The sequence below is a fragment of the Vulpes vulpes genome, chromosome 13 (assembly GCF_048418805.1).
Source record: "Vulpes vulpes isolate BD-2025 chromosome 13, VulVul3, whole genome shotgun sequence".
NCBI classification, from domain to species: Eukaryota; Metazoa; Chordata; class Mammalia; order Carnivora; family Canidae; genus Vulpes; species Vulpes vulpes.
Genome location: NC_132792.1, coordinates 80566262 through 80589744, shown reverse-complemented (window position 1 = coordinate 80589744; position 23483 = coordinate 80566262). Strand labels below are relative to the sequence as shown.

Below are 23483 nucleotides of genomic sequence, written 5' to 3'. Positions count from 1 at the left end.
CCCCCAGTCTGAGTGCGGCCCTTGGGGGGCTCTTCTCTTCTTCCCGCTAGGTGTGGCTCAGGACCCCTGCGCAGGTCAGGCGCCCAGAGCCGCAGACAGTCTCGGGGACCCGGGGAGCCCAGCTCCGTGGCCGCGGAGGGTCACAGCCTGGGAGCGGCAGCTGCCCTGCCCCCGGGCCGAGGCCAGTGAGGTTTTCTGGGGGTGGGGGTGGGGGTGTGCATGTGGGGGTGTCCCAGGGACACGCGAGGCCCCAGGGGCCCCAGCGGCTGCAGCTTTCTCTCCCAGACCTCAGGTGGCCTGGACGTCGTGGCCCTCGGCTCCCGGGGCAGGAGGCCGCTGACCCACGGGCCTGTCCCATCGTGGGGGGCCGCAGCGTCCTGGGGGACGGCAGTCGAGTCTGCCTGGGGTCCCGTGTGGCCCCTTCCTGGGGGGAATCGGGCTCCCAGCCAGGACCTGCTGCACCCGGCCAGAGCCGCCCCCGCCACCCGGTGTCCGGCTGGGCCTCAGCCTTCTCAGGCCGGGCAGGTTCCAGCCCCTGAGCGACACTTTCCCTCCCAGATTCCTCTTCTCAGCCTCTCCCGCCTTTCCCCCCACTAAGCGGCCTGGGCGCTGAGGGGGCAGGCCTGGGCGGAGGGGGGCCAGCGTGTGGTCTGCCCAGCCCGCACCATCCGCCGGTTGGGGGCAGAGCCGGGGACTGCCATCGGCCCGTCCCTGGGGGCAGGAGGAAACCATGTCACTTCCTCTGAAAGTCACCCCGTTTCTAGTTCTGGGACGTGGGACCCTCATGCCTCTGCCTCCTACCCTCCTCGCTCAGAGGCCAACCAGCGGGGGATTTTGACACTGCAGCACAGATGCACACATAGCATCTACCCTGGCTGTGCACACCTCCCCGTGGACACCCCCGCATGCACACCCCCACCCCCACTCCCACCCCCAGAAAACCTCACACACGGTGCACAGGCTGTGTCCCACACAAGGGCCCCGCTGAGGGCACCTGTGGCGGCTCACGGGGCCTGGCCAGGACCGAGTCCCTGAGGGAGGAAGGGCGTCTTCTTCTCATTTACACAGGCCCTGGCTGTCCTTGCCGTGGCTCTGGCCCCAAGCACAGAAGAACCCCCACCTGAGGCTTCTCTGGACTGTTAGAGCTCAGGGCCCCAAGGCTGCCTCCAGGGCTCCCCACGGGAAGTCCTTGTGCCACGTGGGGTCCCCCCAGCCTCTCCTGCTCTGGGTAGCTCAGCTCTTCCCTCTGCCCACTCCTCGGTCACTTGTTACCTGGACCTCACTGTCGCAGTTCACCCACTTGTCCCCCATGTGCTTGTTTGGCCCCTGCTTGGGCCAGGAACCCAGGCTGGGTGCTGGAGATGCACAGGGCATGAGGTCAGCTCAGTCTGTGGGCACTGGCCACCTACATGTCCGTGGTCGTGCACAGTTAGCAGGGCCATGGTGGGACCATCCCTGGGAGCTGTGGGGCCCTACTGGGGAGGGTCCATCAGGGAGAACTTCCTGGAGGCAGTAACACTAAGGGAAGGTGCACAAGGGTACCTCTAACTACTGCCCTTGGTCCAGAGCCTAGGCCTGATCCTGTGCCAGACAGCCAGGGTCATCCAAAGCCCGGTCCAGCCACAGGCCCTTTGGAAGAGCAGTGAGCCTCTGATTAGGAGCATGTGAGATTTCAAGCTTGCTGCTTATGTAGCTACACACAGGTGCACCCACCCTGAGCACCTTCCCTTGTCCTGACCTGCTTCAGGAGTTGCTTCCCCTCCTCCGGGCCAGGATTTCCCTTTTTCCTCTGAGCCAAGGTCAAGGCACAATCTATGCCTGGCCCCAGTCAGATGGGAAAGCCCTGGTTACGGGCCAGGCCGTGAACCTCTCTCTGTGTACCTTGGAGGGCTGTGGCCCTCCTTGCCCTGCTGCACCCCCACTGCACCCAAGCACCCTGGCCTGAGCCCTTGCTCGTCCCTGGGAGCTGGGGGAGCGATTCGAGCCCAGGGGACATGGCAAGACAAGGGGACTTGGGCACAAAGGTGGCCGTGGGCCCTGGAGGTCAGGAATCTGGATCCCCAGCCCGGTCCCCAGGCATGACCCCCCCCCCACTCCCGGCAGTCTTGAGGACGAGGAAGGCAGCAAGGCAAGGCATGACCTCTGTGCCTATGGGTCACGTGACATGACCTGGTCCTCTGCTTTGCTGAGCCTATTTCTCTTATCTTTAAAATAGAATCAAAAGTGTCTGTCACTTGGCCGGGCTGCTGTGAGTGTCAAAGCAGAGCACATATCTGAAAACAAAAAGCACCCTTCGACCACGATGTTTCTCTAAACCTCAGTTTTCCCTGGTGTAGAATGGGTGGGAGGATTTTACTTCTCTCCCTCCCGGGTCTCTGGTGAGCCCATCACAAGGTAATGTGTGTGGATGTGGTGTGTGGTGTGGACAGGATCAAGTGCTGGGTGCCACTTGGGCGTGCTGGGCCAGTGTCCCGGGCCAGGCAGACACAGCTGCTTGCCACGCGCTCTGGGCCGTCTGCCTGGCAGCTGGGCTGGGGCAGGAGAAGCACTCCTGTATCTGCTCCCAGAAGAGGCTGACGGCTTCCTTGGGAGACCTCGGATGCCCTGCTCTGCTGACCACCGCTGTCCACCCTCTGCATTGCTAAGCCTGATGCCAGCAGGTATCAGGGAAAGGTGGGGTCTTCCTCAGGGATGTGGTCCTCACAGACCTGAGGTACCCAGGGCACACGATACCTTCTGGAGAGTGCAAAATATTTTTGTTTTTTTTTAAGATCAGAATTAAGAGGGCGTCTGGGTGGCTTAGTCACTTGAGTGCCTGCCTTCTGCTCGGGTCATGATCCCGGGGTCCTGGGACCCCACATCGGGCTCCCTGCTCAGCGGGAGGTCTGCTTCTCCCTCTGCTCGCCGCCCCCTTACTCTTACTCTTTCTCTGTCTCCCTTGCTTGTCTCCCTCTCAAATAAATAAATAAATAAAATCTTTTAAAAAAAATCACAATTAAGAAATGAATGTCTAGGCTGAAAAAAAAAGATTTTAATAAGTAACATGAATATATTTGTCTTCATACCCATGTAGTGATCAAATACATTTTTCTGGTATTTGAAGGAGGGTCTACAGAGCCCTATGTGCCTGGGGCCCTCAGAAGTCCTAACATGGCCCTGGGCCCGTGGAATACCTTCTGCTGCATGTACCTCGAGCTGCTCCCTGGCCCCCTACCCCCCATGGTAAATGTGCTGACCTTCCAGTTAGGATGGCAAATCCCCAAATGGGTTTCCCTTGCTCTTTGGAAGAGTAGAGCGTTCCTGTGAGAACTCGCATAAGCTGGCCTGGCATAGAGTGGAGAAGCGATTGGCATTAATTTATATGGAACATTCTGAATGTTCCTGGACCCTCCAGAATAACACCGCCTAAGCTTTTCAGATACCTCAGGACACATCTTGTTAAGGGATGCGTAAAATTGGTGGAGATTAAGGCACAGATGCTCACAGACACAGTTCACCGCTCTGGCGGCTGATGAAGAGTTTGCTGAGTGTGGTTCGGGGGGAGGAAGCGGGCAGCTCCGCCCTCGCTCCTCGGGCACCGGGTCTCTGCCAACAGACGAGGAGCGCCATTTCTTACCCCTCCTTTTTTTTCCCCATCACATTGAAAATTCTGTTAGGATTTGGATTTCTTTAGGTTACAGGGAGAATGAGCACCAAGGCGGTTGTTCCGTGAAGTGGCGTGGTTCTCGCCAGCTCCGAGCTTGTCCTGGGGAAGGGGTGAGGCACCAGCATGGTCGCCTGCTGTCCTAGACATCAACCCTGCGTGATGGGAGCCGCCCGTCGTGGTTCCCTGTCTACTACATCCCTGCCTAAATGGATGGCGACTGTAAGTCCCTTTTCTCCTACTGCCCACAGTGCGTGTGTCCCCACCCATTAGAAGAGGGGCCCCCCAAGGCCAGAATTCTGACAATGTTGGTGTACGCGGGTGTCTTCCTGCCATGGGTAGTTTGAGTGGTTCCCAGGCAGCTGGGACACCAGGTCCCCACTCAAAAGCCTCCTTAAGAAGATATCCCTCGCCTCCCATCCCCCTGAGAGCCAGCAGGTGCTGGAGATCCAGGTGGGGACAGTTGGCACCTATGACAGAGGGTTCTTTTACGTAACAGCACCAAACTCTGCAACATGCAATTCTTTCTCCCCACCCCACCCGGATCCCTGGATTTCGTCACAGCCTACGTTGCCCTGACACACGGGGACACCACGTCGGCCGGCCCTCTGGTCCTGCTGGGCAGCTCGCCACTCCTTCCGTTTGGCTGGTGCCACCAGGGCCCCTTGGGGCTATGCTTGGGGAGGGCCGCCCTCCTGTCCTGCTGCCCCTGGCTCACCCGCCGAGGGGCCCCTCACTTTGTGTCACTCATGTCACCTCCCTGAGCTTCCTCATCTGTGAAATGGGAATCAGAAATAACCCACCTATGTGGCCGAACCACCTGAGACGGTTCATGGAAGGCTGTGACGCCCTGGGAGCCACGGGGATGACAGATGCTAAGAGTGAGGAATTCCCTCTCAATTCCTTCTTTTCCTGCTCTTTCCCTTGGCACGTGAGGGGGCTGCACCAGTCCCACATACTGTGCATGCGTCCCAGCTTATTCGTCCCAGACTGTCCCTCCCACACAGCCTGGTCTCCACGAGACCTTCCCTCAGGAGGACAGATCACACCTATTGGCAGAGATGGTGGCGACATGCAGGACTGAGACCTTTATTATTTGGATGATGCTTTTCTGTGGCCTTTGATAACTCAGAAGCTTCTGGCATGGGGACTGAACCACCCAGGAAAAGCTCCACTCTGCCTTCTGTGTACAGCTGGGTGAGGTCGGCCCGCCTTGTCCCCCACTTCCAGACACCGATCCTGCTGACGTCCACTTCCCACTTGTGCACCTCGCACGTATGTAAGCCGTGTTGTTCTAGAAACTGATCTGACATGTGCCTCAACTGTTCAGGGAAGAGTTTATCTCCCTCGACCCATCTGTGCACCTGTGGCTGTCGCTGCCCAGTCTCACAGGACTCCGGAGCAGTCAGTGACCAACTACAACACGCCCCCACCAGGCCCCTGGGCTGGGCTGGCCGCCGTCTTGACCAGGTCAGGGATGCAGGAGGGGGCGGGGAGTCGTGGACGTGCTTGTTGCCGCCCCGAGGAGCTGAAAGACTGGCAAGTTCCAGTCAGAGAGAACCCCGCAGGGCATCTGTTACCAGGAGGCGGTGTCCCCAGTGTCTTGCCATGGGAGGCATTGTGCAAAACAAGGGACATGTCATCACAGGAAAATAAATCACTGGGCCCCTTTGGGTCCCTTTGATTAAAACACTGGTCTGACCCATTGGGACTGGACAGCCACTTGCTGCTGACTTTTAGAAGCTTCTGGTCTCAAGTCTCAGTCTTTCTAAATGAAGTCCTCGCCAAATGCCAGATGCCCCTGCCGGGGTGTTCCTTAGGAAGGGGTCGGTTTGGGGGATGGGCCCGTTAAACGTGCGGCAAGGCGAATCCCGACTGCGAGTGAGGATGCTGTTCTCTACAGGTCTGGCCTGACCGTGCGCCTTGGGTGAGGCCGGAGCTCCGGCTCAGGGCTGCTCTGGGCGCTGCGTCCTCCGGGCCTCCCCCAGGCCCCTGACCGTCCCCCGTGCTCCCAGACGGCCAGACTGCGGGAAATCTTACAGCTGGTCGCCCGGGCAGGGCCCCCTGGAGGTCTCTGCCAGCACCACCCCAGGCCACCGATGACTCTGGGAAGGGTTTCCTTTGCCGAACACACAGAGAGCACAGATTCGGGGCATTTTTGGGATTTTGGTGTTTATTTTTTAAACCCACTTGTAGTTTGGGTTCAGCTGGAAAGCAGGACATACCGAGGGAGGGTAAGTGGTCGCGTGAGGAGGATTCTGCTGCGCGCGGGCGGGCAGGCCCCACAGCCAGGCCCCTGCTGCTGCGGCCAGGTGCACAGGCCTTCCCGCCAGGGTCCCCAGCAGAGGAGGGCGGTCCTCTCTCCGACATGCATCCCCTGAGGCCCAGGCAGAGGTCCCCATAGAGCGCAGGGGCAGGACTGGGGGGCAGCACTCAGGGCGGGCCCTGAGAGTCCGTCCACAGGGCAGTGCTGGCCGGGGCCTGATGCCAGAGAAGAGACAGGAACGCGGCGTCCGGGGCGGCGTCTGGGGCGGCCCCGTGGGGCTGCTCCTTGCGACCTGACCGGCTGGGTGCCCGCCCCCTACAGCTGCCTGGGGTGTGATCAGCGGTACATTTCCCACACACCCACCCCCATCCCTCAGAGAAAATAAAATAAAATAAAAGTTAGAATAAATACCGACTCGGCCAACATTTACATTTACACGGATGGACAGGGCGGTGCCTAAACCTCGAGGGTTTACAGACTGATTGAGGGAGGACAAACAGGCGAAACTGGGTTTGGGGCGCACATCCCCACGGAGGATGGTGGGAACCCCACCTCATCCCGGGGAGGTTAGGAGCCTTCTTGGGGCCATGGTCCTGGTGCTCAGGCAAAGCCCCAAAGCCGAGGGGAGCAGGGCTGTGGCGAGCGAGCGGGCTGGCCGCCTGAGAGGAAAACAATGACGATCTGGTCTTGACCGGCAGGGGGGACAGACGGAGACAGGATCAACATCAGATGGCCGACCTCGCCTCCTCACTGCGCCAAGAAAGCCGCGGGGCCAGCCTCAGAAATGCAATATCCAGTTTTGCCTCCCATCGAGTACATTCAGAGGTCAACTTGGATATGGCCTTCCTTGCTCAGCCGAAGGGGGTGTCTGGCCCGGGGAGGGGCTGGGGTCTGTGGGGCGCCCACTCCTGCCCCTGGGTTCCTGTCTGAGTGGTCTCCCTTGGGAGGCGGCCTCAGAGTCACAGATTTTATACTTTACTGTTATTTCCTTTAAAAAAAATTTTTTTAAAACGTTTTCCTTCCATATCCCAAAGAGTAGCAGCAACCTGCATTTAGAAAAACAGCTTAAATTGTTATTTGGATTGGCCAGGAAGCACTTTCAAGCAGTGGGATAAACTCGGCAAACCGTACGTCTGGAGCCACTGTGACACGACACGTAATTAAAAATATATTTATATATGTATACATATTTATATCTTACTTCTTCATACTCTGGTCCTAACAGTCAAGGAGGGGTGGCCATGGGGCAGGACCACTGAGGAGGCCCTCGGGAGGAAGGGGCGTGAGGACGCAGTGGCCTGAGGGTCGCAGTCTTGGTCTGCAGGAAGCATCAACCCCTGCATGCTCGCTCTCGGCCCCACGTAAAGGGCAGCAGACCCCATTCCCCTGGGCCTCTTGTTTCCTCTAGGGCCCTGCTTTGTTCTCAGATGTGCTCACACACACACACACACACACACACACGCACACTCGCACCCACACCCACGGGGAGCTAGGCCCATGTCAGCCCACATGCACGGTTCTCTGAGGGCTGCCAGCAAGGTGGCCTGGGGGGGTGGCCTGACTCCTCGAGGCTGCGAGTTAGGTCCCCGGGGCCCTGTCTGAGCCCTCGAGCCTCAGTCTAGCTCTTCCCCCTGCCTCCCGCAGAGCCCCTGGTGTCCCTGGGCCCAGGCTGGGCTGAAGGGCCTGCTGAGGGGGAAAGGCTGTGAGGAGAAGCTCGAGGAGGGGAAGAGGCGAAGGCCAGGGGCCCGGCCAGCATGGGCCTCTTGGCAGAGGCTCCAGAGCCGCTCCAGGGAAACCTGTGTCCCCCCGACGTGTCCCCTTGGGGCCAGTAGGCTCCCAACCCCAGGGCTGGCAGGCAGGTTGCAGCTGGTGGGGGAAGCCAGGGTAGACTGGGGGCCTGCTCCCCGCCCCACCCTGCCTGCTCTCCCAGAAGTGGTGTCCCCAAAAGGACACCTCCAGCCCCTACCCCCTGGCAGCCCAAGTGGACGAGGCAGCCAGGGCCCTCCAGTGACTCAGGGAGTGACTGGCCTCTGGAAGGGAAGCTGCAGGGCTCTGATGCCTTTTTTATGCGGTTTTATCAAGGCTGGGGTCCAGACCCCAGAGCCAGGGCTGGGCAGAGGCCTGTACCAACCCCAAACCCATCCTCCTAGAGCCTGCCTTGTACCCTCCTCCCACAGAGAAAGGGTTCTCCTTAGGACCTGGCCCTTCCAAGAAACGCTGGTCTTGCTCCCAGCCTGGAGTTTGGAGTATTTGGCGGCCTTGCCTGGTCCCCTCTGTCCTGCTTCTGACTCAGTGAATGCACCGTGGCCCACAGCCCGGGGCTGCAGGGCCCAGAGCCCTCGTGGAGCACCCACCGCCCAGCTGTGGGGGGCCTTGGCCTCCAGATCCCTCCTGGAGGAGGCGAGGCCAGCAACACAGCCCCTGTAGCTAAGTTCCATGTCCAGGGGGTGCCAGGCAGCCCCCCACGGCAACTGTCCCCCCACCAAGCTTGGACCAGACTCGTGTGTGATGCGGGCAGCATCACCTAGCGTTTTGGTTTTCATTTGCCGGCCTTGCCCTGTGCCCCATTCACATGCCCCCCACTCCCACCCCAGGCCAGGCGGGGGTGGGGGGTTTAACGTACCCCTGGGGGCCGCGACAGTCCCAGCCCTTTGACAGAACACAGCTAGAGGAAGGTAGCTGGAAGCCAAGGGCTGAGGAGCACAGGGCTCCAACGGGATTCCCACCGGGTCAGAAGTTTCCAATTACCCTAATTGGCTACTGGCACGCCGTCTGCGGCCAGGATCTTCCAGAAGGGGCCGGGTCTGATGTCCTACTAATCAGGGGGTCCTGGTGGCGCTGACTGTGTCATCACATCTCCTTGATAGAGGAGACTTCAGAGCAGCTGACTTTTGAAAATAAAACCACTGAACCCGAGAGGACAAGGAGAGCCGCCAACCCCAGATCCCCTCCCTGTGCTGCACCCCTGGGGCCCGAGGCTGGGGACAGGGCCAGGGGCAGGGGGTGGGGGGCACATGGAACAGGACCTGGAAGCGAGGAGGGTGTGGCGTGAGGGGTAGAGAAACCCCCGGCCCCGGGCTCGACCCTGGCGGACAAAGGCCGTCAATTATGGGCGGCTGGTAGGGACCGTGCCTGCCTTTGTCCTCCCGGACATCTGCTCGACGTCGCCTGCTGCCAGTTGGCGACGGCGGCTGACAGCAAGAACAATGCGAGCCCGTCTCCGACCCACTTTTTCAGCCTTCTGAGGTCCTCTCTGACCCAGGCGGTACCGGCGGGCGAGCTCCGCCGCCGGGGTGGGGGGGCGGGGGGGGGCAAGGAGTCATGGAGATGAACACCCCCCCTCCCACCCACCCCCGCACAAAGCCCTGTGGGGGACTGGGGGTGGGGGGGACGCGCAGGCTGGGAGGGGGGGGCGGGGCCCGGGTGGGGACGCGGTGAGGCCACCGTGAGAAAGAAACATGCTTCCCTTATTGGCGTGAGCTGCCGCATGCTTGGGGCTGGTGGGGCTCGGGTGAGGGGCGCTCCTCCTGCCCTGTCTGGCTCCAGACCGGCCGCCGGCACTGCCTGCTTCCTCCCCATTTCTTTCTCCCGCCAGGGCCACCCCTGTCCTCCCGCCTGTCCATCTGGCCCCGTGTACCAGGGCCCCAGCTGCCCGCGGGCCGCCCGCCAGGCCCCCTGGCTGTCAGGCTGTCAGTTTCTGGATGGTTCTGTTGTAGTACTGCGTGATGGGGGGCGTCAGAGGGTTCCAGCTGTTGGCATGGAGCTCGATGACCTCCAGCAGCAGCGACCGCGTCAGCATCGACTCCGAGGGGCACAGCATCTTGTCGCGGGCGCTGGCCAGGAGCTCGGTCATCATCTCGGGCAGCTGCTCCTCCAGCAGCCGGCCTGTGCTCTGCAGCTGTGGGCAGAGAAGCGCAGGCTAGGGCAGGACTCGGGCCGGGGGAACGGCCCCCCTCGCAACCCTGGTTGGGAGGGCTGGGGGCAGGGACGGGAAGCAACTGGATTCTCTCTGGAAGGTAGAGGCCAGGCATCTGTGTGCCATGGGAGGGTGGGCGGATGGGTGGAAGCCCCCATTTACCGACCCATCTGCTGCAGGAATAAGACGGATGAGGTTACTGCCAGCTGCCCGGGGCTGAGGAGAGCTCTGACCCGGACCATGCCACTTCTTTCACCCTAGAGCTTCCCCTCCTACGGGAAGCCTTCCCCATCCCCTCAAGGGTGACCAGGCTGCACCTTATTAATCTCACATGCTAGGGCGTCTCTCTGGAGACCAGCCTGCTCATTATCGTGTGTGTCTCCGCACGGAACCTGAGAGCAGAGATGAGGTCTCCCATTTCTCCCTGCCCCTCATCCCACTCTCCACCCCAGCACTGACCTCTGCCCACACTTGTGACATGAAGTACAGGACAGAAATGTGAACTGGGGCAGAAGGCCAGCCGGAGGGCCCGCCCTAGACAGAGGACCCTGATGACACTGAAAATCCGCCGTAGGGAAGAAGGAGTCCCAGGAGTCGGTTCAGCGCACCCTGGGGGAGCAGCCCCCGTAGGGCCTCCACACATTATCTCAGTCTTCATCTCTGTGCTGTCCCTGTCTCATCATTTTTTCAAGACCCTGCATTCACCATAAAGGTGGACCTTCTGGGACCCCCGATCCCTCTCCTCGGACTCCTCAGGGATGGAGGATCTACACCGTGTTATTTATCCCCAGCCAGAGCAGAAGCTATTTGAGGGCAGGGGCTATGCCTTCTTCAACCCTATCTCCCTGTCACCAAGTCCCATGTCTCCACGAACGGTGGCCATCCCATGTCTCCACGAACGGTGGCCAACGAACGGTGGCCATCCCCCAGACCCAAGGCTATTGTCAGACCCGAGGCTATTGTCCAGACTCACAGCACCTCTGGCCACTGAGATCCTTGGGAGTGGCCTTGGAGGCCGGGCAGAGGCCACGCGAGAAGTGCGCTCACATGGCCGGGAAACGCCCTGGGTGCTTGGGTTGGAAGCACCTGTCTCCACTGTCCTCCGTGCTAACCGACTGGGCTGATCCCCCAGAGCAAGGTTTGCCCCTGAGGAGCGTCCCAGAGGAACGCTTCAATCTTCAAGGAGTAGTGGCCAGACTTTGGAAACAGGAGTGGCATCTCCGAAGGAGGTGCTTTGAAGCAGAGGGCATCCACGTGGGGGATTTGGGCCTCAGGTATCTTCCCCAGATCCCACACCAGCAAAGCCCAGAGAGACATTTGAGTATGGGGGCCACTAGGAATCTCTTAGGTCATTTGTGTGGTGACTGGTGTAAGGAGAAAGTGGGTCTTGGGGACAGAAGGACAGTGTACGGTGCCAGTGCTTGGTCCTTCATCTCTCCCTCCAGCTAGTGGTGGGCAGGTCACTCCGTCAACATGGACTTTGGTTTTGGGTTGACAATTCTGGATCCATGTCATCTCAGGAAGCCATTCCCCACCAGCCCTGTCTAGCACCCTTGCCTGGGACTTGTAGGCACACCCAGGGATCCTCACCCCCCGCCCCAACTGGAAGGTGTGAGGGGCTCACTGGGTCTGGGGTCAGAGATGCCTACCTCCATCGAGCAGCACAGGACGGCATCTTCCTTCACGTCCTGAGATTGCAAGAGCTGTAGGAGAGAGGGGCAGAGAACATGACTGAGGGGCTGCTTGCTAGCTCCCGGGCACTGCAGCTGGGCCTCCTCTCCCCTGTAGCCCCAGCCCTGATGCAGCCAGGAACAGACGTGCCGGAGGGGAGGGCCAGGAGAGCCCATGGAGGTTGGAGGGCAGCAAGGACACAGTGATTTCTCTGGCAGGATTTGGGCAGCTGGAGGACCACTGTGGTCAAGAAGCCTGGGAGCCCAAGGCTGGGTTAGGGGTCCCGGCCGCACAAGGCTGCGGGCAGGTCTGAAGGCAGTGGTCAATATGCTGGGATCCTCGACTCTAACAACCGGCCAGCGAAAATCCTTGGGGATACGCACTGAGGAGAAAGACTGTCTGAGGACGGGTCAAGGAGGCTCAACCATGGTCTCAGGCACCCCTGTGCCCAGGCTAGACGAGGACTTCCAGAAATCAGAGTGCTCGTCTGCAAAACCACGGCTGTGCTGATTCACCCAGAGGCTGCGACTGCTTCCTGACTGGGATGCTCAGCGCTGGGACTGGCCATGGCCCGTCCCCGTCCCTCAGCCTCATTCGTTCTCTCTCTCAACTGAGATGCAAGTCCACACAACGTCCAATTCGCCATATTTAAGTACACGACCCAGTGACTTTCAATATATTTCGTGAGGTGATGGGGTCGTCAGCATTACCCAACTCTGGAGCATTTCCATCGCCCCCACTCCTGAAGAACTATGCACCCACTAGCCATTGCCTCCTTCTCCCTCCAGCCCCTGGCAACCCCTAAGCACCTCTGTCTCTGTGGATTTGCCTATTCTGGACATTTCACCCAAACGGTATCACACACCATGTGGTCTTTTGTGACTGGCTTCTTCCGCTGAACGTGGCTTCTTAAAAGATGACCCCGGGGTCACGTGGGCCAGTTCTTCGTTCCTCCTCATGGCTGAATGATATTTCACGTTCTGTTGGTCCATTCAGCAGCTGAGGACATATGGGCTGTTTCCATGGTTCTGGTGAGCGGGAGTGCTGCTGCTGCGGTCACTCGTGTACAAGTTTTTGTAGGGGCACATATTTTCGATGTTCCAAGGGGGGATTTCGCCAGGAGGAGAATGGCTGGGTCACACGGTAACTCCACAGTGAGCATTTTGGGGACCTGACAAACTGCAGTGGCTGCATCACTTCTCTTTTACATCTCCTCTAGCCACGTCCAAGGGTTCTGATTTTTCCACATCCTCACTGGTATTTGCTATTTTCTGCTTTTTCATGAAATTCTTTTTCCCCCCCCCATTTTAATTCCCAGTAGAAACTTTCCTGAGGCACAGCTTTGGAGAAGCTCTACGGTCTATGGTCTTGCTCTCCACACGCCCGGCTGACCAACTCTTCTCTCTCTGTCCCCTTGACTGGTTGGTGCTGCTTCTCTCGAGCCCCCCCGGGGTTGGCGACCACCACAATCCCCCTGCCACGTCGATCATCACGTCCACAGGACAATCCTGTGTTTAGATCATCTGCCACAGGCGACCTGTCCCTCTGCTGGATCTCTCCATACCTGCCCACCCTTCAGGGCCTATCCTTTCCTTAGAGCCTCTGGATCACCCCAGCCCCTGGTGCCCCTTCCCACTTCTCATCCCCTGGCTTTCCCATCGGCCCGGCATTCCACACAAGTGGAAAGACATTTTCCAGTGTGAGCTGCCTGCTTCCTGAAGGCCAGGATGGGGCTGTGTTCGTATCTGCCACTGCCACCTTAACACCTAGCCTGGCTCCTGGCCAGTCAGGATTCACTCACTGTGGGTTGGTATAATTCTTGCGTTGTTGTATTTTCTTTATGTTTGCTGGTTTTAAAGGAAGGGTGGAGGGCAGCCCTGGTGGCGCAGCGGTTTGGGCCGACTGCAGCCTGGGGTGTGATCCTGGAGAGCAGAGATCGAGTCCCACATCGGGCTCCCTGCATGGAGCCTGCTTCTCCCTCTGCCTCCCTCTCTCTCTCTCTCTCTCTCTCTCTCTGTCTCTATGAATAAATAAATAAAATTTAAAAAAAAATAAATAAAGGAAGGGTGGAGGGTTAGGAGAGTCCACGAGGAAGGCGCTTTGTGAGTGAGCATCCCTGTTCCCCGAATGAGAAGTAAGGTCAAGGTTTTTGACTCGGGTGTGACGTGTTCAAGCAGAGGTGAAATCACAACAGGACCCCTCCTGCTAGAGCTTGGAATCCGAATTCTGCCTGTTGTCCTTACCTCTTCCCATCTCCTGTGGTGTTGCACCCATCTGCCCGCCCCGGGAGGAGTCCCAAACATTCACCTTGAGAGAGCTGAAGGGAGATTCAGGGCAGGCTTTGCGATGTGCAGAGCACCGAGGCCCTGGGAGGCCGGGGGACGGGGCAGGGCTGGTCATACCGGCCAGAGACCGGGCCTCCTTCCCTTCGTGTCTGTCAGAACTGGGCTGGCAGCAGTCAAGCACGCAGAGATGACTTTGGGATGAGGGAACAGAGGTAGTCCTGGATGAGCTCAAGCCGGTGGAGCACAGGGGACAATCCAGGGCAGGCAGTGAGCCAGCAACACCAAGCAATAGGCGTTGAGGCCACTGGCGTGCCTGCTCCCCTCAGCGACACAGTTCTGAGTCCTGGGCCCTGTGCTCCCATCACCGGCATCCTCAGCCAGCACAGACCTGTGACCCTCACTCGCGCTTCATCCGGGGCTCTGCCCAAATGTCCCCTCGCAGCTGGGCCTCCTCGGCCAGCCTCTGCCCCTCTGCTCCTCCCTCACCCCGGGCCTACTCCTGGCTGCCCCGCAGCCGGCCCCTGACACGTCAGCTCTCGCCTGGCCAGGCTGTCCCCCTCCCGACGGATGGCAAGTGCCACCAGGGCCGTCCCAGGGCTATGGGAGGTGCGGAGGGCCCCCGCCCAGCTGGGAGGGCCTGAGGGCGCGAAAGCGCTGGCCCTGGGGCGCTCATCCGCAGGCTGCCCTGGTGCACCTGCTCGGAGGGCACGCATGAGAGGCACGTGGCACAAAACAATGGTCATTGTGGAAATGGAAGTTGGCATCAAGCTCTAGACTGAGATTCGTTGACCACTGTCAGTGCTACAAGGATGCGGGCCTTCTTTATTCTTTTCTTTCTTTCTTTCCTTCTTTCCTTCTTTCTTTCTTTCTTTCTTTCTTTCTTTCTTTCTTTCTTTCTTTCTTTCTTTCTTTTTTTTCTTTTAAGATTTTCTCTACTTATTCATGAGAGACGCAGAGATCGAGGCAGAGACACAGGCAGAGGGAGAAGCAGGCTCCCTGCGGGGAGCCCGATGTGGGACTCAATCCCGGGCCCCGGGGTCACGCCCTGGGCCGAAGGCAGACGCTCAACCGCTGAGTCACCCAGGCGTCCTGGGGTGCAAACCTTCTAACCCACCTGAGCTATTTCTAGGAATGTGTCCTACACAGGGACCCAGACACGCACCACAACACGGATATAAAGTTTTTGCTGCACTATTGTGACAGTAAAAGCAACAAGGCGGCTGCTTATAGAATCACAATACACAGGCACGGGGTTCCTCCTCCGCTACAGCAGGGTCTGCCTCTGGAGATGTCTTGCCTCCCAGAGCTGCAGACCCCAGAAGGCAACCAGTGCCTGCTGGACCCCTGAGGCCCGTGGGAAGGGCCTCCCTTATGTAAAGGCCCCAGGAGGCCAGAGTGAAGACCAGGAGCCAGGTTCTGGAGAAAGCTGGGGGAGGCGAGTCACTTTGCAGCAGGGCCTAGTCAGGCATGTGGTCTTGCTCTGGGAGGGCCCTTGGTGCTCCAAGACGGAGTCCACATAGGGAAGCAGGCCTAGCCCTGTTTTACTCTGCAGGGGAGGGCCAATAGATGTTCAGAGAACCCTGTGAGGTCCACTGGAATTTCCAAACGTAGCTTTGTTCCCTAATAGGTTTTCTGCAGTGCTTATTAGGGAAAAAAAAATCCTTAAGCATTGCTAGTAGAGATCACAAAAAAGGCGGGGATGTGGTAGAAAGGGAACTCCTGGGGACAGGGTATGCTGGCAGTTGGATGGGGTAGAGGGGAGCAAACAGAGCCAGGCCTTGTGGGGAGGGAGGGTCCACCCTGGATGCCTCTAGCACCCTGGCCAACACATGGCAGGTGCCCAAGGCTGATGTCGTGGTGCAGTTCTTCTGTCCTGACAGTGGCTTCTTATGGGCTCTTGGGACACGTGAGGTAACATTATGGGAAATCTGGTGGGAGTCAGCACCCAACAAGGACTCGATGTTCTGAAATGTGACTGTGTCTCCCTCCAGCTGACCCCTGCACTGCCGGCAGCCCCGCCTGGAAACTCTGTATTGAGCCTCTGTATTGTGGCAAGTTCTGCCGGGGTGTGCAAGTGCCCCATCTTCCCCCTTCTTCCACCACCCCAGGCCCAGCCTACCCCTGCTCCCTGATGACAGCGGAGAACCGCAGAGTGGGGTCTGTGTCTTTCTGTTCCTTCACTTTCCTTCCCCACCTCTGTGTGACTAGACTCCTTCCCTTCCAGTCCCTTCTTTTTCTCTGTGTGCCCAAACTCTCCGGCCTCCTGCTCCCTCCCTGGAGGGCCTGGCTCCAGGCTAGCAGGGCAGGGGATGGATTGAGGGGCTGGGGGTGCTCTGGGGGAGGAGGGGAGCTTGCTTGGGCCCTCAGGCTGAGCTGTGGGCTAGCTCTCAACCCGGCCTCTCCTCCAACCTTATCTTCCACCTGGTTGTTTGGGAAAGTCCCTGCTAAGCCAACAATCACATTGTGTGATGGGCCCTCCTGCAAATGGCCTGCTGGGTCTTCTGAGGGGAGTGGTGGAGGAGCGGGGTGGGTTATTATGCGTTTCCTTCCCAGGGGCTGCGCGGGATAGAAAGGGGATCTTTAGGAAGGCTGCACACCTCTCTTCCTCTTCTCCCTGCAAATGCTGTCCTGGCCTCTCAGTACCAGAGTCTCAGAGCCCCAGAGCTGAGCCCCCTGCCACATCACTGCCCCTTAGAGGCTCCTAAGTCTCTGGGCGATCAGTGGCTTCCCAAGAATCTCTCCCTACTTGTCGCTCACAGGCAGTGTCCCAAGTGCAGGATTTCTCCCCTCTTCTCCATCTTGGCTACACTTACTTGTTCTCTGTTGCATTTCTTCAGGACTCTGCTTAATCCCAAGGGAGAGTGTTTGGATACACAAATCCCCCCTGGCATGTTGAGAAGGCCAGTGGAGCCCTCTTGTTTAGGTCTGCTCTGTTTGCAATGTTCTGGAGACAATACTTTTTTTTTTCTTTGTAGCTCCAAGATGTGTCTCAAAAAGTAATGGCAACTTGAACAGTTACTTGTCCACCAGGCAAGTTACATGTTCACACCAGGCAAGAGATGGATACAACTTGTGTGTCGTGGAGGGATGGATGGATGAAGTACTGTGGTCCATTCACTCAAAGCAATGCTATTCGGCCTCCAAATGGAAGGCGATGCTGACACCTGTCACAACACAGATGAACCCTGAGGACGCTATGCTGGGTGAGTCGAAGCAGTGCCAAGAGGGCAGGTCCTGTAAGATGCCACTTACTTTTCTTTCTTTTTTTACGATTCCGCCTCCAAAGTCAGAATAGCCCCACTCAGAGACAGAAAGTAGAACAGTGGTTGCCAGGATGGGGGACTGGGGAGTCTGTGTTTGATGGGGAGAGTTTCAGTCTGGGATGACGAAACATTTGGAGATGGATGGTGGCAATGTTGGCACAACAGCATCAATGTCCCTAATGCTGCCGAACTGGCTGAAAAATGGCTAAAATGATCAATTTTATGTTATGTATGCTTTACCACAATAACAAGATGGTTAAAATAAGCAGTGGCAGGGTGGGCAGGCCACGCTCTGCCCTGGCAGGGGGTGGACAGGCCACGCTCCGCCCTGGCAGGACCACCCCTCTCTCCCGCTGCCCCCTGGAAGGGACGCTGCACTGACAGAGGTGGCAGGGTTGCCCCCTGGGGGTTGCGGGCTCTGCAGTGGGTGGGAGGAGCAGCCCTGCCTTCAGAGTCTCTGGCAACAGAGAGGGGTGTGGGCGGGCTGGGGCAGGCAGGCTCCCCGCGCCCTCAAACAGCAAGATGTGTTTCTTGGATGAGAATCCAAGGCAATTGTGCGAGCCCACACAGTGTTTGTTCGGAAGCTAATGCATTCCTGTCCTATTGTCTCTGCCGGAGACTTGTTGTGGGCACACCCATCATATCCTCCCTGGGGGAGAGGCCATGACCATCAAGCTGTGGGAGGCCCCACAACCACTAGGGAGAGGCAGCCTAGTGGGAGCACCCCGGGGTGCCCAGGGGAGGGTCCGTAGGGCAGGGGTGTAGCCCTGTGGGGAGGGAAAGGGCACGTATGCTAAAGGAAGGACCCGGGGGCCACCTCGCTTTGTGGGAGGGAGAGAGCACCGTGGACGGCCACCTGTCACCGTTCCGTCCCGGGTGCATGCCAGCTGGAGGCAGGCTAGCCGGCCCCGCAGACCCCCTTAGCTACCAGCAGCACAGGGTTTCAGTCCTGTAGAACCAAGCCCCGGAGCCTCGTGAGGCCCCAGCGAAGGTACAGCTCTGCCCCTGCCCCTGGGCCTCTCTCCTTTGGGAGTCGCGGGGGGCTTGCAGGACTGGCGACCAGAGCAAGAGGGTTTCAGAGAGTGTGTGATAGGTTCGGTTTCCGGAGCACAAATTCACGGAGCCCCGACGGCCTGGCCAGGGATGTGCAGGCCTGGCTGGAAGTGTGGAGGCCGTCGCAGGAGGGCGAGAGAGAAGGCGCCAAGAGTGGGGCGGGGGGAGAGGTCTGCGGTGGCCACAACACACGCAGAGGGTATGACTCGGTGACTGGGGCGGTGACCACCAGCCCCTGTGGAGTACCTTGGGGTTCGAGCCCCAGTCCCTTCACCCTGCGCCTCTGCTGGACCCGGATCAGCATCTACAGCTGGGTTTAGAGGATGGCACGGGAGCCGATGCTCACAACAAGGACCCTGACTCACTGCAGAGATGGCCTATCCCGGGTGGGACTCGGCAGGCAGGCAGGGGAGGACACCATCTATCCAAAAAAGGCTGTGATCAAAGTTGTGCAGCAGGGGGGATCCCTGGGTGGCGCAGCGGTTTGGCGCCTGCCTTTGGCCCAGGGTGCGATCCTGGAGACCCGGGATCGAATCCCACATTGGGCTCCCGGTGCATGGAGCCTGCTTCTCCCTCTGCCTATGTCTCTGCCTCTCTCTCTCTCTCTCTGTGTGTGTGTGTGTGACTATCATAAATAAATAAAAATTAAAAAAAAAAAAAAGTTGTGCAGCAGGCATAGAGCCAGAAGGCCTGCCACTCAGGTTACTAAGAGTAACCCCGGGCATGTCACTTAATCCTTCCGCACCTCACTTTCCTCACCTGAGAATGGGGATCATTCCTGTCTTGAATTGTTTTGAGAGCCAACTGAGATCATGTCTGTGAAGGAGCTTGGAGAAGGGTAAAGCTTGATCCAAGTGCAAGGTGTGATTATTGTTAAGCCTATTTCTTTACAAACACACATCTTTCCTGAAGATCTTGGCAGACTCATTTTGGACCATCCCATTTGCCCTCGTGACACTCTTATGGAGACAGGGAAAGGCCATGGCATCATTATCTCTGCTTAATAGAGAAACTGAGGCATAGCAGTTAAGTGGCTTGTACAAACCAGACAGTCTGAGAGGAGCTACAGGTGTTCAAGAGTCCTGGGTCAGCAGCCCTTTCCTTGGAGAATTACTTTAATTTCTCTCACATTTGAGAACCCTTATTTTGTTGGTTGGAGCTCATAATTCTTAATTTTGTTGGCCAGTGACAATAATCAACCTGGGTCTTCACATAACTGAATTGATTTTATATATTCTTTATTTGCATTAGTCATTATCTACCCATCCATCCACATATCCATCCCCTGTACCTGTCCACACACCCACTCATCCACCAACTCATTCACGCATCTATTCACTTTGCAATCATCCATCCACCAACATATCCATTTATCCATCCATCCATTCCTCTATCTACGCACACATGTATCCAACTTTCCAGCTACCCATCCATTCTTTCATCCATCTCTCTACCCACTCACCTATGCATGCATGCATCCATCCACCCTTCTACGGAGCCATCCTTTCAACAACATTCATAGAATACCTACTATGTGCCATAAACAGTGTCACTACAGGGATAACAAGAAGACTAAGACTTGGAATTCATAGTCTAGGAGGGGGGAAATCAAGACATTGTGCTAGGTACATGGGGTTGAAGCATGGGATGGAATTATGATGGAGAACACGCCAGGCATATGGTGTAAGAAGCAGCATATGGCATATGCACAAAAGCAAAAAAAAAAAAAAAAGGGAACTAGCAGAGTGCACTGGTGAATAACAAGTATCTCAAGATGCTAAAATATATAGCGCTGGGGGGAGAGAGAGAATATGACGACAAAGAAGGGGAGGGCCACATCATAAAGGGCTCTAGGTGTCACAATGCTGTTTCGATTTTATCCTGAGGGACCTGAAAGCCACTGAGGGATCTCAAACTGGACACTGCGTGTTGGAAGGATCCTTTCTTGCACAGTGTGGTGAACAGACCGGAGCTCATAGAGCGGTGGAGGGGCTGCAAATAAGGGGACAGTGAGGACAGTGCCTTCCATCAAGGCGGGAGAAACGGGAGGACAGAGTGAGGGTGAGGATAAGGGCGAGGTAGAAGGTGGAGAGTCGCTAGGTTTGGGGTTTGGCCAGCTGGATAAAGGGTGGTGCCACCAATGATCGTGGGGAGGCACGAGGAGTTGGTCTGGGGGAACGTGAATGAGTTGGGCGTGAGAGATACCGAGTGCATGGTTCTGGGGACGACTGGGGAGGATGAGACGTGGGAGCCCGGTGACCCACGTCTCATCAGTGCAGGTCAAGGATGTAGGTATCAGCTAGACAATCCGGGGGAAGACCCAAAGGAGAAGGCTCCAAACCTGAGAGGGGCGATGGAGGAGGAACTCCTGAGCAGCAAGGGCTGTCAGCGAGCCAAGAGCAACAGGAGGAAGCGATGCCATGGAAGCCAAGAAGGTTCTAAGAAGCTCAAGGTCAGCGGTGCCGAATGCTCAAGGGAGGTCAAGCTAGATGAACAATGCCCAGGGCCCCCTGGCTCTGGTGATTAGGGCGACCTTTGCCATGATGAGTTCAGAGCAGGGGTAGGGACAGGCTGGAGGCTGGATGGAGCAGGATGGAAGAGGGAGGGGACGCCTTGAAGTACAGACGGCAAGACCACACCGTTTCTTTCATTTTCTCCGTGGGTCTCTGTTCTTTCTTCTCTCTCTCTCCTTTCCTTCCTTCTTTCCCTCCATTCCTCCTTCCTGCTTTTCTCCTCCCCGTCTCCTTTTTTTTTCTTTCTTTTCAAACTTGCCTACAGAAGGTAGAAAGGGTAGGACCCAGTGCCGGGATGGAGGGGACTGGTTGTGACAGTGGGGGAGGCAGAGATGAGCGAGAGGACTGCAGGAGACAAGGGGACAATTGGAGGAGAAGCGGACCCAAGTGCAGAGCTGGGTCTCAAGGAAGAGAAGCCATAACCTGTCCTCTGAAACGGGTGGAAGGGGCGAGCGTGGCTGTTGACACAGGTACTCGTACGTGGATGCTCACGCTGCCCGGCCCGTCAGGCCTCCAGGAAGTCAGTTTTGTTCTACGGCCCTCACTTATGATCAGCGCTCTGGGTCGGCCTGCATTTCGGCCATTGCCAGGAGCGGGGCATTTGCCCCAAATATCTCTGTCCTGCTGGCCAAATGAGGGGCCCCGGTACAGCGGCTACCATCAGATGTCAAGGAAAGTCCTGGTTCTGACCTGGACTTCGGGCCCAGCTGGTGCCCCGTGGTCTGGCTGTCAGCCCTCCTAACTAAGGCGGCCAGGCGGGCAGGCACCCTCTCCGCGGACCAGGCGCCCCGGAGGGGATAATTAAGCCTCCTTCCTGCAGAGCTTGCAAACCGCCTCGTACAGAGCAGCCACAGTAAATGTCACATGGGGGAATGCTGCAGCCCACAACTGGCCCCAGGGGGTGGAAACGTAATCTGGGGCCCAGAGCAGACACTGAATCCTGCAGACACCGGAGCCAGAGGATGGGGCCACGGCCCCAGCGGCTCCTCTTGGGAGTCGAGCCCTGGCCAGTGGGCTGCACAACAGGCCAGTTCTGCTCACAGAGTCCCTGCAACCATAAATTCCCAGGACCCTGGGTCGGGGTTTGAAACCACAGGGACGTTGGCCACGACTGCTGCCAACACCTCCCGGCTTTTCTTTAGTTCCTCTCCTTTGCCTTCTGGAAGCCTCGCCTGTCCTCTCTGTGGCTCCTTTTGTGTTCACTTCCCAGACATTCCTGGATCTCTCCTAAGGGATGAATGGAAAATGCCGGAGCCGCTCTGAGGTTTTTTTCACCTTCCCATTAGGGGTCTCCTGAGCACCAAAGAGTACCTTCTGGATCCTCAGTCATCACTTGTTTTGAGTGCTTGCTCTAGGAGTGAAGCTCTGCACTGTGTGTGCACTTTAAGATCCATTCTATCCCCTTACCAGCTTAGCTGAGTTACATGCTGTGGCCATATCTTTGCTCTTAGCTACAGAAACCGAGTGGGGTGACTTCCCAAGAGCATGCAAAGTAATGGAAAAATGGGATTTGAAGCCAGGTCTCATCTGCCTCCACAGTCGAATGTCATAACCATGGTCCCACCAGTAAGTCCCACATACACGAATCTGGTGACGGGGGTTTGTTAGCAAAAACTGGGGTGTGTCTGGGCTGGTTCTGGTTTCCCCTTGCCATCCGAAAGTAATTAGTAAGAGGTCCTTTGGTGAGCTCTGATTTGGATGGTGCGTTATACAGTCACGGAGATAAGGGACAGGGTATTGAGGGGTTGGGCACCCCCTGGATGACGGGCTGACCTCTAGCTTTGCTCACTTCCCCTTCTTGTGCTCAGCGCCCCAACTTAGGAAGCGAGTAAGTGAGGGCTCCTGCCCATGTCGGAGGGAGAAAGGCTCTGAAGGTGACAAAGTACCCTGCTCCTGGCAAGGTGGCTGTCATTGCAGTAGATCATGACACCTGCTGCGGGGCCTCACCTGAACCTACTGGCACTAGCTGCTCCCCAAGGACAGAGCCGGGAACAAGATGGAATCACGATAATGAACGCCCTGTCCACGGCCCTCTGCTGGAGCGTTGGGGCCCTGGGGAGAGCAGTTGGAGGACAGGCAGATGGAAAAGCAGTTATTCTGCAAGCTTCCCCAGGGGAACCTGGCCAAGAATGGCTGGCCGGGAGGCACTGAGTGTCAGGTGGCACCTGGGACCTTCACGCCCCTGCATGGTACCCCACAGACACCCCTCTGAAGGAATGACTGCATTCTGTGTCTGACCCAGCACAACACGGGGCCCTGAGATATGAGGAGGGGGGCTGGGGCTGGCTGGGGGCCAGGCCTGGGGCTCTGGGCGGTGGGCAGATGTCCCCCCTTGGGGCCAGTCTCTGACTTCCAGCTCAGTCCTGGTGCCTACCCGGCTGGGGCCCCCAGCAGGCACAGGGAGAGGCCAAGGCAGGATGCCATCCGTTCTTAGCTGTGCCTCTCCCCGCTGCCCCTGGCCCTGTCCCCCAACCTCCATCACCTGAGGCCTGGACTTGACCTTGCCGGCTTTGTTGGGGGTTGGGTGTGATAAGCGTCTTGGTGGAGGGAGCTAGCTGCCTGCAAAGGCATTTTCCGTTCTCTAAAGTAAACAATCAAACAGGAAATTAATCGAGAAACCCACATCAACTGAAGGTTCAGGTTGTGATTTTCACAGCCCCAGAGCCAGGAAATTCAAAGTTAGAGTTCCCATAGCAACTTGCCTGCAGAATCAGCCACCAGCCCTGGGCTGGAATGAGACCCCCAGGGGTCAGCTAGGCCAGCCCCCTCCCTCTAGAAAGCACAGCCAAAGTCCCCCCGGAAAGCCTGGGGTTGAGTGCTCCTCTGGGTGGACGTTAGGCTCGGGAAGAAGCAGGGACTGGAAGGTTGGGGCT

The 23483-nt window shown here is 57.8% G+C and overlaps 1 protein-coding gene across 12 annotated transcripts in view; it reads right to left on the bottom strand.

The window, feature by feature from the left end:
- Positions 1 to 5798: 5798 nt before the first annotated feature.
- CTIF (cap binding complex dependent translation initiation factor) overlaps positions 5799 to 23483 on the bottom strand; it is a 284906-nt gene continuing 267221 nt past the window's right edge. For all 12 annotated transcript variants that reach the window (XM_072734794.1, XM_072734796.1, XM_072734798.1 and 9 more), the window contains 2 exons: positions 11475 to 11528; positions 5799 to 9807 (listed from right to left, as the gene is read on the bottom strand). In XM_072734794.1, the coding sequence (XP_072590895.1) occupies positions 9592 to 9807; positions 11475 to 11528 (270 nt within the window). In that variant the 3' untranslated portion in view covers positions 5799 to 9591. The remainder of the gene's footprint in view (positions 9808 to 11474; positions 11529 to 23483) is intronic.